Source organism: Leuresthes tenuis, unplaced genomic scaffold (assembly GCF_036924035.1).
Source record: "Leuresthes tenuis unplaced genomic scaffold, fLeuTen1.0.hap1 SCAF_12, whole genome shotgun sequence".
In the NCBI taxonomy this organism is placed as follows: domain Eukaryota; kingdom Metazoa; phylum Chordata; class Actinopteri; order Atheriniformes; family Atherinopsidae; genus Leuresthes; species Leuresthes tenuis.
This window is the reverse complement of record NW_027325366.1, coordinates 23045981-23059447: the sequence shown is the minus strand read 5'-3', so window position 1 is coordinate 23059447 and position 13467 is coordinate 23045981. Positions and strand designations below refer to the sequence as shown.

Genomic DNA, 13467 nt, shown 5'->3' with positions numbered 1-13467 from the left:
GTGCCAACAAACCAAAGTTGTGGAGGCACACATTTGCAAACCGATTCAAGTTTATGCCGTTTCCAAGGTGATTTAATTTCTACTATGTGGACACCTTTCCTCTATGACTGCTGTGCTGCCATCCAAGATCCAATCATGGTCTTAAACAAGGAGCTTAAATAACAGTCTATATTTTAGCTTATTTTGCTATTATCTTCATTTAATTTGACAGTTTAAGGGCTCCCGAGAGGTATTCTGAAAAACAGTCTGCAGTGTTTATCGTTAAAGCTGAGAAAACTAGAAGTGTGTATCATGCCACAGACATGTCATCAAAAATAAGGGCTTTGATACGTCCTTGGTTTTTACTGTGTAAGATGTCAGGAGCTGAAAGGAAGGACAAGTCCAAGTGAAAGAAAGGAACTCCCTTTTAATCCGATCGAGGACGTCTTTGCACTCATTTTGTACAGAGCAAAAAACATAACTTAAGATAACATTTACAACACAGATTGTACCTGTACATTTATAATCTAAAAACAAGGGGACTGCTCCACAAATGATGCCGGTCTTCTTTCACTGATCATGTTTCTAAGTAAACTGAAGTGTAGTGATCACCTCAAAGGGATACTTTGGTTTCCTTAAAGGAGGGTTGTATGAGGGTCACTGTCTGCACACTGCAAGGAGAACTGATGCTGCCCGTATGTGCGGCCTTTAAAGCCACCAGACTCCTACCACAAAAAAGAAACATTAAGAACACTGGCATAGTATGGGAGTTAGGAGTCTGCCACTGCCCACATGTAGATGTTTTAAAGTTGTTTTTTTTAAGGTACGAAATTACATTTGTAAACACCAAAAATTACACAATATAAACAGAAACATTTGAGGCAGTGATGGATGAGCAGCTCCCATGTTCTGCAAGAAAAAAATACTTTCTTTAGCCCTTTTAACACAGTCCGTTTGAAGGCTGGATTGTTGTGCCTTTACGCAGTGTCCTGTGGCAGAGACTCTGACCAATGACGCTATTCTCACTCCGCTGATTTTACAATGCCAACACACAGTGAGTGGCGCTAAGCCCCAGTGGTTTGTTTGACCAGCGCTGGTTTAATGGGGATGCCTTTTTGGTGTGAAATGGGCTTCTCTCTTTTAAAGGAGATGAGAGAAAGGCAAGTGCTTTCGTGGTTAGTAAAGTGGTGAAAATATTCTAAATCAGCATATACATAAATCCTATAACATACATTGGTGCTGTCCCTGTTCGCTGCAATGCACTGCAGGCAAGTTACCCTCAAGCAATGTTACGACTCAAAAGTGCTCATACAACGCCAATTCAAGAAACCAAACTATCACTTTAAGAAAAAAGATCCACTGAGAAGTCAATCATATCTAATCAGGGTGTTTCCTGTCTGTCCTTGGGAAGAGAGGAGATTTTTGCCAACCAGAAATCATCAATATCGACCTGTGAGAGAAAACATTCATCAGACAAACAAAAAACAAAAACAAACTGACAGATGTGTCAAGAAGACTGATTTTGTAAATGGAAAGGACTTACGGGGAGAATAAGACCGGGACCTTGACCTGTATGCTCCTCTGTAGTATGGTGACGGAGATCGTCGTCTGAAACAAGACAAAAGAAAGAGCTTTTCTTTGCAACAAAGAGAGGAAAACCAAAACAGCATAAGTGGAGAATCAATTTTCCTGCAGAATTACAGCATACAAAGTTGGGAATGTCACCTGTATGATCTGTAATATTCCCTGTCGTCATAGCGATCATAGCCACCTCGGTCGTATCCACGGTCATATCCACGGTCATATCCACGATCATAGTCCCGTGAATAGCGTCGAGGGCCACTGGGACCACCTCCACCACTACACAAAAGATAACATGAAACTCCCAAAATCAAGAATTGTGGGTGAGGTAAAACTGCTCTCTTATGGTGCTCATTTAATAGAAACAATTCATTTCCTCTTGTAAAGATTCGATCCAAATATAGAGCAGAATAGCCCTGCAGATCCCAGCAGATTCTGATGACTTACTACGTAGGCCGTCCCATGTAAATTCCAGGTGTTGGGGTGTGAGGTCTTTTTGTGATGGAGAAATCCACCCTGATTCTCCGGCCGTCCAACTCCATGCCGTTTGCTCGCTCCTTTGCCTAACAGCAAACAAAGATATTAGGTGCATGTTTTTGTAATAACAGGTTTGACACGGAAGCATACTCCTGTACCTCTTTAGCATCATTGGTGTTCTCGAAGTATACAAAAGCAAAGCCCCTGGAGCGCCTCGACTGTTGGTCGTACACGATACAGACATCCGCAAGGGGACCGTATTTGGAGAAGACTTCCCTCAGATCCCTCTCACTTGTGTACAGGCTCAGGCCAAACACTCCCAGGCAGCAGTTGGGATCTGGATTGGCCTGCAGTTTCAAAGATGTTGGACGGGATACATGGACACGATATCTCTTTCTAATGCAAACATCGACCAAAACAAGTTTCCCCTTTCAGATTTCATGCAGAATTCTGAACAAATACAGAGCAGTTTCGGATTTTTTTTGCGAAACTTTTAAAACACAGTACACGGTTGCCTATGTGCCTGCGGCGGTTGGACATCGGTGAGTGACTATGACTTCTACGTCGGCGCTCTCCACTGTACGACCTACTGTGAGATCGGTGATGATAGGACCTTGAGCGGGATCGACTGTAGTGTCTGCGTGAGCCACGGTGGGAATGGGAGCTGGAAAGACAGAAAAGGAGTTTAATATTCATGTGGGTTTATGAGCATTTCCATCTCGCTCTTCAATAACCATTTCACAATACACTGCAGCTTCTTCATATTCTAAGAATCAGAAGGGAAGATTTTAATGCCACTGGAGCTCCAAAAGGCGCATCACTCACACAGATTTTGACCTGGACCGAGACCAAGATTTAGAGTGAGAGCGGTGGGAGCCATCTTTTGAATGAGCTGGTGAATGAGCTGAAGAGCGGCTTGCCGACTTCCCAGAGCCCTGTGGACTCAAGCTCCGGGATGCGGAGCGAGACTCCTGGACGAACCACACACACCAACACACACTATCAGCACATAATGAGGTGACATGTTGAGAAATTTTGACAAAATAACTATAAAGAGCAGAATTTTTAAAACTATCCTGTGAAGAGTATAGAAAGGAAACATTCTGAATTGTGAATAAGAAATGCAGGTTAATGCTATTTCGTATAGTCATTACATTTATCAATATAATTAAAAATCCATCATGGTGAGAAAAAACAGAAATGTCAGTTGTGACATAATATTGCAATGATTTAAATCAATGTGTGTGGTATTCAATAACAAGAACATGCACGCATTTGACAAACAGACCAGAAAATTACTTAGCGCAGTGACCTCATCCAGATTACTTCCTTAACTTCATTTCAGTAACTTCATTACTTGACATTATTCTTCTTTCTTCAATTGTCTTACATCTTCTTACTTCCCCCATCTCACACACTGCCCATACTTCTTCCCTCCTCATGATTTAACATGCATTCAACAATTCAGCGTCACACACGTGAGCTTCATATTATTGAAAATAAAGAGGACATGAGACTTCTTCTGCATTTTCTTCGTCCACCCTTAACCTTAATGAAAAAGAAAAGGATGAAGAATATATGACGACAATTAAAACGGCACTCTCATTCAACTTGTATTGAGTTATCAGGATCTTTTGACATGAAAGGGTACATTTACAAAACATTCACACAGTTCACTTTCAGTGGTTCTATACTCAAGGTTACTTCTTAACAGAGACTCATAGTTTCGGTGTTCTCAAGCGTAAAAGATGACTGCTCGATGAATGAATCAAAGTCCAATAAACTAAAGCTGCTGCTCCCACTTGAAAGGTAAGCATGGGAACATGTCATTTTTCAACCCTGGCCGTCTTCGTCAGAAAAAGAAGACAATATTGTTGCATACCGTACAAGTATATGTTCAGAATCTGCTCTGGAATAATATCAGCTATGACATCCTTTCGTTTTTTTAACTGCTTATTTCCATTGTCTTTGTCAATCTGCTGTAACTTCACCAGTGTATATGAAACCACTGAAAGTGAATCAGCCATATTCAAGATGAAACCCACCCAGTGCTCCCCCCCCAAAGAAAAAAATCAAACATAAAAACAAAAGTAACTAAACAACCTCAAGTTGCAGTTACCACTCAGTTGTATTGACCTCTATCACCAGCACTTAAAAGATGTCAACATGTTGATGCAAATATATCAGTTGTTTGTTTGCACTGTTAATTTACGTGCACTAAAAAGAAAACAACTCACTTGCATGGGGTATCATAAGGGCTAATTATGTTTTCCGAGGCTTAAGACAATATCTGTCAGTTGCCTTCAATGTACTCTGTACTGGTAACACAAACCTGTGAAAAGTAACACGGTGGTGCAGACCAAAATTCAGCCACTTTTTGGCTTCCTAGGGACTATGTAGGGTGTGCTGATGGAGCAGTTTCCTACCAAAAGCACGAAGGTGGTCAGTCCACCGACTGGGGCATCAATAAAATTTACTCATTTAACGTGGAGCCAGTTTTTCGATGACATTCACAGGCTAAATAAGCGAGATAATACAAATGAATGAGGAGCAATCGTGAGGTCGTCAAGTTAAAACTGATAAATTATTTTGTGTCGCTTCACTGACATGTTGAACGATGGGAAAAATAAAAAAAGTTCAATCCCCATTGATCTTCACTGTTTATTATTGCCAAATGTAATTCATGAGATGCCATGTGCGATCTCTAAATGGTTTTCATTGAAAAAAAAATAAGATGTATTAAGTTTGGTAAACTAATTCCTTCAGGAGTGTTTTCACGACGTAAAAACATAGTTCTAGTATGTTCCTTATGAGTTAGACACAAAACTACATTTAAAATATTCTAAAATAGCAAGAGAAAACATAAGTATGAATACATTAACAGGAACATATGTGAAAACAGCAGCAGCTAAAAATAAATAAATTAAGGACAGCAATTTTAATGTATTAACTTGAAACGCTTCTGTTGGCTGGTTGTTTGCTTTGAGCTCTCGCCAACCTAACAGTGCCAGCAGCGCGTGGGGCCTAGCGACTACTGAGAAGCTAGCGTTGGACAGCTAGCCGAAATGTTATTACATGTACGTTTACCTGACTTTAATTAACTAAACAAAATTACGTGTTTATGCTATGTAAAAAATAATAACTTTCATCCGGAGATTTATACTAGCACGACAACAACACCATCCTTAGCCAACACAGTACAAAAACCGTAAATGTTACAATTTAGCGAGACATAACAGAATAATTTATGATGTTACATGCACTGAAAATGTTATAAATCTGCAGCAAAATTCATACGTACCCGGTCTTTGTCGTTATCACTCATTTTAGTGATAGTGGTTATACTAGTTAGACAGGTATTTTACCTCAGTGCTAACCTGCTAAGCTAACTACAGTTGTGTTTGCAAGTCGAAACATTAGCTCCTCCCACAAGTCTTCTCAGCTGGACTGTGGAGATGCCATCCTGCCAGCAGACAACCTATTGTAAATTAATTTATTATATTTCTCAAACACAGACTGTGCAAAACTCTGGACAAGAATTATATATTTAAAGGTAAGACGCCACCACAGATTATAGGGGAAAAATATTGCCAATTCTAGTTTTATTACACTGGTCAACTTTGTGTCACTTTGCTTGCATGTAGCGTCCATTAGGTTTAAGAGTTTTAATGCTTTTTGCTGAATGGACATGAAGGCAAACGGTGCATATTAGATTAGATAATATCTCAGTTACAAATGCGAACACATCAATTCATAAAACCTGGTTGAATAATCGTATTAATGTGGCTTAAGTGATAAAAATGGTGAAGTTTTGTGGTGATCTGTTCGTTCAAATTCGTACTCTCGCACTTTTCATTATTTTTTTTCGTACTCATCATTTCAGATGCTTTTACCTAAACCATTGTCCCCATTTTATTCCTTGTAGTGTATTCTGAGTTTTTATAGGGAGTTTTGCTCACGTGGCATTTTCAGCTTAATCAATAAAACTTTAAAAGAATGGCAAAAAGGATATTTTGCCTTTCAGTTGACTTTATCTAGTTATTTACGAAATGCTGAACATAAATATAACCTTTTAAAATCATTGACTCTCAAGTTGAAACAAGCTTTATCTGGGGTTCAAATTCTTTTTCTAAAAAATATGTATAATTTGACATGCTTTTAGCCAGAAAGTAATTTGGTCACTTGGGTTTAGCTTCATTTGAGTATTTAAACATAGAATCTTTATCATCAGTCTTTCTGTAGACTAAGATGGATGGACCACTTGACAGTATACATTCAGGTACATTAAGTTTTTAATGGTCTCAGTGGAGGAAAAACACTGTGTGTCATCGTTATTCATATATTTCTCAGGCAAACAGCCCGATAGTCTCTGAACATCGTGGAAAATAAATCTTTGCAAAAAAATATGATAACACTGCAGCCAAGTGAAACAAAAAGTAGATTATGAAACCGCAAGAGTCTGCCGGACACAAAGCAGGTTAACCAAATCTATTTTTTTTCACCTTCTCTCATGGAGTTGCATATCAGCATTTGACATGAATGCATGCAAGTACAGGGGCTTGTTATTTTCTGATCGATCAGAACTCAAAATGTGACTGTGTTTTTTTTAAAAACACTGTACATTTCCTCCTAAAAGCAAAACAGACCACAAGTCTTACTGTTGCATTTCTTTTTATTTGAAGTGAGCAAAAGAAATCTAAGAAAGAAGCCGAAAATGTTACAAACTCCTTCAGAGTTTTGATGCAATTATCTAAGAAGCTCCAACGCTTAATGCGTGGAATTGCAATCATACTAAAGTGAAGTGGCTCTCGCTCAACAACTAGCCAGACAATTTGATAGAGGTAAATGAACACAATGTAAAAACTGGCACAACCTTTGCATGGAAATAAAGGACTATCTCTACAGAATAAATAATCAACTTAAATTAATGTTGAACATATCGTCCACTCAAGAGATTATTATGAATTAAATTCCACATCTGGCAGGACCTGAGGGCAGAGTTGCGTGGGTTCAGTTACTCATTAGCCCCTGTAGAGAGACGCAGAAGGAAAATGAAACACTGATTAGTAATGGTTTTTTTCTCAGCTTCTACCAGTGAGTGGGTAAATTCACTTACCACAGTCATACAAGACATTTATTTTATGAAGATCGAGCGCACTGGGTCCATCTCGCTGGCCAATGGGAATGTAAGGATCTGGCTTGGGGATGATTGTTGGTCCACCATCTTCAGAGAAGGCGTATCTGAATAAAAGATTCATAAAGTACATGTTATAGTAATGCCTCAGCATTAACATGAGGAACATATGATTATGTTGCCTTAAAAAGAAGCTCACCGTCCATAATGCATGACAGAGTTGTAGTCATATGGGCTGTTGAGATTGTTTGTCGTCTGTTTTCTGAAGTTGTGCATGTAGTCTGTCAAAACAGAGAACAGAGGCTCATTGGGTGAAATGTGAGTTATATCAATTGCCTTATGATTGGCTTTCCTTCGTCCTAACCTGGCATGACGTTTTTCCACATAATTGTGACGTAGTGGTCTCGGTCAGAGCGGGACTGCTCATGCACAAAGCCAAGGGCGTGCATGAGCTCATGAGAAGCAATCCCTGACCACATGCACCCCGGAGTCTGCAGCGACAGGGTCTGGCTTCCTCCAGTCTGACCCAGAAACGACCAGCAGCTTGGGGCACAGAGCAAATTGTCAAGTCAAGTCAAATTTATTTGTATATCACATTTCATGTAAAAAAACAATTCAAAGTGCTTTACATAAAATAAAAGTGTTGCAGCGGGGAGTGGAAGAAGCATTAAAAATATGGAAAAGAATATAAAGACAAAGAAATAAAAAATTTTAAATGAATAAAAACAAGCAACAGTCTAGATAAATTGTCCCGCATATGTCACCAGAATGCAAAATCACAGTATAAGAAGCCATAAGTAGGAGTTGTTCTCACCCATATCTAGGCTGAACATCAAGGAAGTTAGCCTCATGGGTGCGGGGAACAAATTTGATGCATGTTCCAGCGGAAATATCCTGCATCCCAGTCTCAATGGTGATTCTATCCATGTCATCTACATTTGACAAAAAAAAGGAAATAAGCTTTTATATTCAAGTGATATAGACCTGTAAACAGGTTTTTAACACCTGTTTAAATGTGAAAATTCCTACCATAAAGTGGAGAGAGGATGAAAGGCACATAAACAAATCCATCAATTGCCTTAGGCCAGAGACAGGCATTCCCTGCGCAGTTTATGGCACTCCGCATGTATGAATAGGCAATATCTCCATCTCTGATCGACAGTCCTCTGGGAGCTCGCAGCTCTGTTGAGAAAAAAAACTTTACACCAAGTACAAAAGCTTCGATCAGCACAGTTTATTGAAATTTGCAGCTTACTTACTGCTATTGACGACCAGGATTTGATCCATTGCAGTCATTTCATCGTGGTCCGACAGTTCATCTAAACATAGAAAACAGAGAAATACTTACTTTGCCCTTCCGAAAACAGAATTCAACATCATAACATTTTTTTTTTTTTACTATTACTAAAATGTCTCTGGAGTTTTCAGGTATCTACCTGAGTATTTCCTCTTCAGCCTCACTTTCCCCTCATGCACTCCAGTTGAATTCTGTCAGACAAAAGTGCATAAATTTTAGCACAGTACATCTAAGTGCGTCATTTTCCATAGTTTCTCTTTGTACTGACCTTAACTGGAAGCAGGTCTGCCGGGTTTAGCGAGCCAAGCAAGATGCCCAGCAGCACGATTGTAGAATGCATTTTTTGTGTTCAAGATTGGTTAACCGGTTTCGCTTTGCCGTCTTCCAGTGCAAGAGCTCGTGTGGTCCCGACCTCCACTGGATCTATATACCCGCTCTCCCCTCCCGCTGCTCTCTACTGATTGGACCCTTCATCTGTGATTAACCACAGTCAAGACCTCTCATCATCCAGAGGGGGTAATTTACTCAAGTCCACTACTGATCCACAACAGGTGGTCCTGATGCTGACCTTCATTACTCAGCACTTTCTGGAATGAGACACTTAAAGGTGTTTTGCTGTTGGATGTGCTACAACTCAGCAGTTACTACCAGGTGAATAACTGTCCATCCCGTCCAACAGACCAGCAATTTGAGTCTCACTGAGCTGGCAACCAGTGATTTTGTGATGTACTATCAGATGATAACAACAACAATCATTTGGTCACATGGGTAAATATACATAACCAGACCTGATCCTTCTCCAAATATTATTCCCATTTTTATCAAGGGGATCATTTCATTTTGGGAAAGCACTGAGGGAAGAATCCCATGCGTGAGCAGTTAATGACGTTTACTCTCTATAGTTGCTACAAGTGCATTAGTAATGTAAAACATCTGTACACATATATATATATATATATATATATATATACACACATAACTCAAGGTTGCAAAGTTTTAAACATGGACAGTTTTAAACATCATATCTGCTCACACCACAAACTGGTTCTTTATTAACCAAGTTAAGTTTTTTTTCTCAAGTCTTCCCCATGTTCAGAATTACAACTTTTATCTTTTACCCTTCTTGTTTAATGTGATCACATGACTCGTCCTCTAATTCCTTAGACACCTTGTCACACTGAAGTATTCTGATTATAATTCATGATACTTTTAGTTATAGTAGGTCAGGGCATCTAGACAACTACTTCAGACCAGATTACCTAGTGTTCAACTCATTGTCAAGTCACAACAACAAGAGTTTACACCAGTTCAAACTCTTAGCTAATTAAGAGCAGACCAAAATGGCTTTCAAGTAGAAATAATCACAACAGCATGCACACAGAGGAAGTGCTGATAGAAAGCTTGAATGAATCTTTATTGAAAATGTTTTAACTGCAGTTTGTTGTGCTTGGCTCTCAGAGGACTACTGCTTCGCCTCAGCTCGGTTTGGTTACTAATCATCCTTGACATCTGCAGAGAGACACAGAAAGGAGTCAAACTTTTGAAAAATAAGTTTCAATATTGTTTTCCCAATTTGCAATGCACTTAGTGGCTCAGAAATATCTGCCGGAGATTAGTTTATGATATTTGGTACCGACCACACTGATAAAGTCTGTTGATTTTCAGCTTGTCAATGTGACTGAGACTTGATGTCTGCCCGAGCTTTATGTTCCTGCTGTTCTTAGGTATGATGGTTGGTTCTCCATCCATAGAGTAGGCATACCTACACATTAAATGTGTTACACACAATACAGTAACCAATTCATGCACAGTCTATATAGATTGAACCACATGCAAATCCTCACTTACATCCCAAAGTGCATGATTGAGCTATAGTCATATGGTAGGTCCAGACTGTCAGTCTTGAACTTCTCGAAGTTCCTCACTCGATCTGTTTGTGGATTAAAAGGGGAAACGCTTATATTCAATATGTGTTAAGATTGTTTGTTTGTTTTGTTTTTGTGTTAAGAAAAAAAAAGTATAAAGTCTAAATCTTTGCTTTGAAAATTAGTACAGAAATACAGTGAAAAAACACTTTATGATTTGTAGTTTTGCCGACTTTTCATTCCACATAGCTCTTTACAATTACCTCTCCAAATGTTTGGCCACATGACGGTGATATAGTTGTCCCGGTCAAAGCGGGACTGCTCGTGCACAAAGCCCAGGCCATGCATGAATTCGTGGGTAATCACTCCAGCATGCATGCACTCAGGATTCTGGAGAGACACAGTTTGTTTTCCACCACGAGCACCAAGGTAGGACCAACACCTAGATTCACACACGCATGCACAAACACACACACACAGTACCACAGAGGAGCAAAGTCAAGACGTGACTCATCGCATCTCCTTTACACAGAAAAACACTTTGCTCAAGGCGTTAACTTAATTAAAACAAAGACAACCGTGTTGTTGCTTCGAACTTTCCATAAACAGCTCTCACCCAGACTTTGGCTGGATGTCAATGTAGTCTCTCTGGTGAGTCCGAGGAACATATCGCACACAGGTTCCATCCTCTATGTTGTCCATTCCTTTCTTTATCAGCTTTGTGTCAATTTCAGCTGTTGATTTGTGAAGAAAGTGTGCAGGGTGTTAGGGTTAGGAGTTACAATGATGATGAAAAAGCATGATACTGTATTATACTGAGCTGATCAAACTCTGAAACAACATACAGTACTGAGGTGAGAGCGTATACGCAATATAGACATGACCATCCACTGATTTAGACCAGAGGCAGCTCCGAGCAAAGCAGACTTTGGAGCGCCTTCCGGAGGAAACAGCGATGTCCCCCTCTCTGAGAGTGGTTGTGCCGTCTATGATTCGGGAACCTGACACAGAAATCAGTGTAAAATGAATCAGTCAGGAAAGAGCAACAGGAGTTTTTCTTTTAATGTACCACGTTTGTGGAAACGTCAAAGGAACTCTGGTAAACTGCATTCGACTTGCCATGAATCTCATTAGCTTTGATGATTTTATCCATCGCTGTTTCTTCGTTGTGCCCTTCACGTTCTTCAAAAGAAGAGTGAGTCAGCGTTTGTGCCGTTACTCCAGTCCAACATTTACAGACAGATTAAAACTAAAGAGCACTTACCTTTAAAGCCACTGGGAACCCATTTGGGGCTCAGCAAATATTTCTGGGGAAAAAAAAAAAAATTAGTGAGAGGTTCATGTAAAAATCACAGTCTCATCCCATCTTGTATCCATGTATATTTACCCGAGTGTGAACGGCAGAGAGACAAGTGGAAAGCACACACAGGAGGATAATCTGCTCCATCTTTGCCAGTCAGATTCGTCTTCAGTGTTGCTATTTGACCCACACTAACACCCAGCTTTATAGGTGTTCCCAGTCACTGTCCTCGAATAATACCCATGATTATCTCAGGTAAATTACAGGGATGTTGTTATTTGTTTGTGAGTGAGTTTAATCCCCTAATTAGTTAGATTTTTTTTTTTTTTTCCAAAAACAACATCTCCAACAGCAACATAATGTGAGGTCCCGCTGTGTATAATAACAGCTCCGCTTCAATGACAGGCTTTAAATTGAACGGTTCAATCTTTGGCACAGAACTGGTACAATTGTAGGCTTTAGATAGCCTGTACATTTACGAGGAGTACTATTTTCTTTCTACTGAAACTGGGCTTTCCCATAGTTCTCGTGCTGTATTGTGCAGACCCTAACGTATTCTTATACCCATGCTCTTAGGTCTTCAGATACGTTATCTTAGGGCTGTAATAGGGATGTGTGCAAGCATTGTACAATAACATCTAATGTCTGACTGATGCACACTGTAATTCTTGAAGATAGAGTGGTTCATATATATGTATATATTTAGGCACCACAACAATTTTTGTTGTTTCTGATATTTCCCAGAAGGCATTTGTCATTAAAGGAGGAAACCTGCCATTTAGTGATGTTTGTGGGTTTCAAGCTTGCTTGAAAGGGATTCTCAAGAATTTAAGGAAAAATAGTGTTTTTTATTTATGTCCATTTATTTAATTAATTAATGAAAATGTATGTTTATATATGCATACTTTGATCTTTAGAAGGTTTTAGCCCACATCCATACATGCATGTAATTATCTGTGCAAATGTGTTCACATAGGGAAATCTTTTTTTTTTTTTTACAGTCAATTATGTTATAAAGTGCAACAACTCCCTCTGAGATAGATCGAAAACCTCAACAAGCAGATTTCAAACGACTGTCCTGGATTTTCTTTCATCTGGATTTCCAGCCCCCACAGTGTGGTCCCCTGAGTTTAAGAAAGTTTTGAGTAAATGGACCTTTATTTTTTATAGTTGGTAAAACAAAACATTTGACAAAAATAAAGTTTTAAAAAATAGAGCGGTTACTGAAATCAAACCAAAACCCTAACAGTGTTGGAATGAAAATTCAGGTGATTAATATGTACATGAGGTAAAAAACTGAAACAGTACATTGTAAATTGAAAGACTGGATGGCAAATCGTCAAGAATGAATTAATTGTTAATTTTGATGAAAACAAAAACAAGAAAAGAGTTCTGATATAAACACAATGAGCTTCAATATGGCTGACATTGATCATTGTCACTCACAACATGAAATCATGATGCCTGTTCATGAGAAGGTTGAGAGAATTCACCCCACAAAAGTTTTTTTCTTTTTTCAAAAATAGACATTCTGAGTAAACATACTATTTGTTGTTTGTTTATTTGTCCTGACACGGTCAAAGTAATATGTTTTATTTCCTGCCAATGATACATGTTAGTTGGGTATTACGAGTGACAATTGTCAAATGAAACAAAAAATGATCATTTTTCTATTGAAAAATACAATAATCAACTGATTAACAAGATTTTATACAATGTTCTATAAAATTAATTATTTTTCTTCATAATTCATCCCTCATTTTACATGATTTGAGATGAATTTATACAGTTCTGTTTTATGATGGACATGCATTTTGATCGCATCTCTTTTCTT

The 13467-nt window shown here is 38.9% G+C and overlaps 3 protein-coding genes across 3 annotated transcripts; all 3 read right to left on the bottom strand.

Moving 5' to 3' along the window:
* Window positions 1-386: 386 nt before the first annotated feature.
* tra2b (transformer 2 beta homolog) lies at window positions 387-5475 on the bottom strand. The gene is made up of 8 exons (XM_072397160.1): window positions 5339-5475; window positions 2863-3008; window positions 2545-2701; window positions 2196-2384; window positions 2008-2123; window positions 1705-1839; window positions 1523-1587; window positions 387-1429 (listed from the first exon to the last, which is right to left on the bottom strand). The coding sequence occupies exons 1-8, from the start codon at window positions 5360-5362 to the stop codon at window positions 1419-1421; spliced, it is 843 nt and encodes a 280-aa protein (XP_072253261.1). The 5' UTR covers window positions 5363-5475; the 3' UTR covers window positions 387-1418.
* A 1308-nt stretch (window positions 5476-6783) lies between these two features.
* On the bottom strand, window positions 6784-8848 carry hce2l1 (high choriolytic enzyme 2-like 1). Its single transcript, XM_072397157.1, has 9 exons — window positions 8737-8848; window positions 8608-8659; window positions 8431-8490; window positions 8201-8353; window positions 7986-8103; window positions 7536-7714; window positions 7371-7452; window positions 7154-7278; window positions 6784-7065 (listed from the first exon to the last, which is right to left on the bottom strand). The coding sequence occupies exons 1-9, from the start codon at window positions 8806-8808 to the stop codon at window positions 7052-7054; spliced, it is 855 nt and encodes a 284-aa protein (XP_072253258.1). The 5' UTR covers window positions 8809-8848; the 3' UTR covers window positions 6784-7051.
* A 1007-nt stretch (window positions 8849-9855) lies between these two features.
* hce2l2 (high choriolytic enzyme 2-like 2) lies at window positions 9856-11806 on the bottom strand. The gene is made up of 9 exons (XM_072397158.1): window positions 11721-11806; window positions 11598-11640; window positions 11453-11515; window positions 11179-11334; window positions 10950-11067; window positions 10597-10775; window positions 10317-10398; window positions 10106-10230; window positions 9856-9977 (listed from the first exon to the last, which is right to left on the bottom strand). The coding sequence occupies exons 1-9, from the start codon at window positions 11778-11780 to the stop codon at window positions 9961-9963; spliced, it is 843 nt and encodes a 280-aa protein (XP_072253259.1). The 5' UTR covers window positions 11781-11806; the 3' UTR covers window positions 9856-9960.
* Between the last annotated feature and the right edge of the window lie 1661 nt (window positions 11807-13467).

Bases quoted from the DNA above. Each gene is read 5' to 3' on its own strand.
- tra2b (XM_072397160.1), bottom strand. From the start codon at position 5,362: ATGAGTGATAACGACAAAGACCGG. The intron at 2,702-2,862 runs GTGAGTGATGCG...CTGTCTTTCCAG, and splicing joins CGGTCCAGGTCAAAATCTGT to CTCCCATTCCCACCGTGGCT. The intron at 1,588-1,704 runs GTGACATTCCCA...GTCTTGTTTCAG, and splicing joins GAATATTACAGATCATACAG to ACGACGATCTCCGTCACCAT.
- hce2l1 (XM_072397157.1), bottom strand. From the start codon at position 8,808: ATGCATTCTACAATCGTGCTGCTGGGCATCTTGCTTGGCTCGCTAAAC. The intron at 7,715-7,985 runs GTGAGAACAACT...CTGTGCCCCAAG, and splicing joins GATGTTCAGCCTAGATATGG to CTGCTGGTCGTTTCTGGGTC. The intron at 7,279-7,370 runs GTGAGCTTCTTT...TCTTTTATTCAG, and splicing joins TCTGTCATGCATTATGGACG to ATACGCCTTCTCTGAAGATG.
- hce2l2 (XM_072397158.1), bottom strand. From the start codon at position 11,780: ATGGAGCAGATTATCCTCCTGTGTGTGCTTTCCACTTGTCTCTCTGCC. The intron at 10,399-10,596 runs GTAATTGTAAAG...ATCCACAAACAG, and splicing joins GTGGCCAAACATTTGGAGAG to ATCGAGTGAGGAACTTCGAG. The intron at 10,231-10,316 runs GTAAGTGAGGAT...TTTAATGTGTAG, and splicing joins TCAATCATGCACTTTGGGAT to GTATGCCTACTCTATGGATG.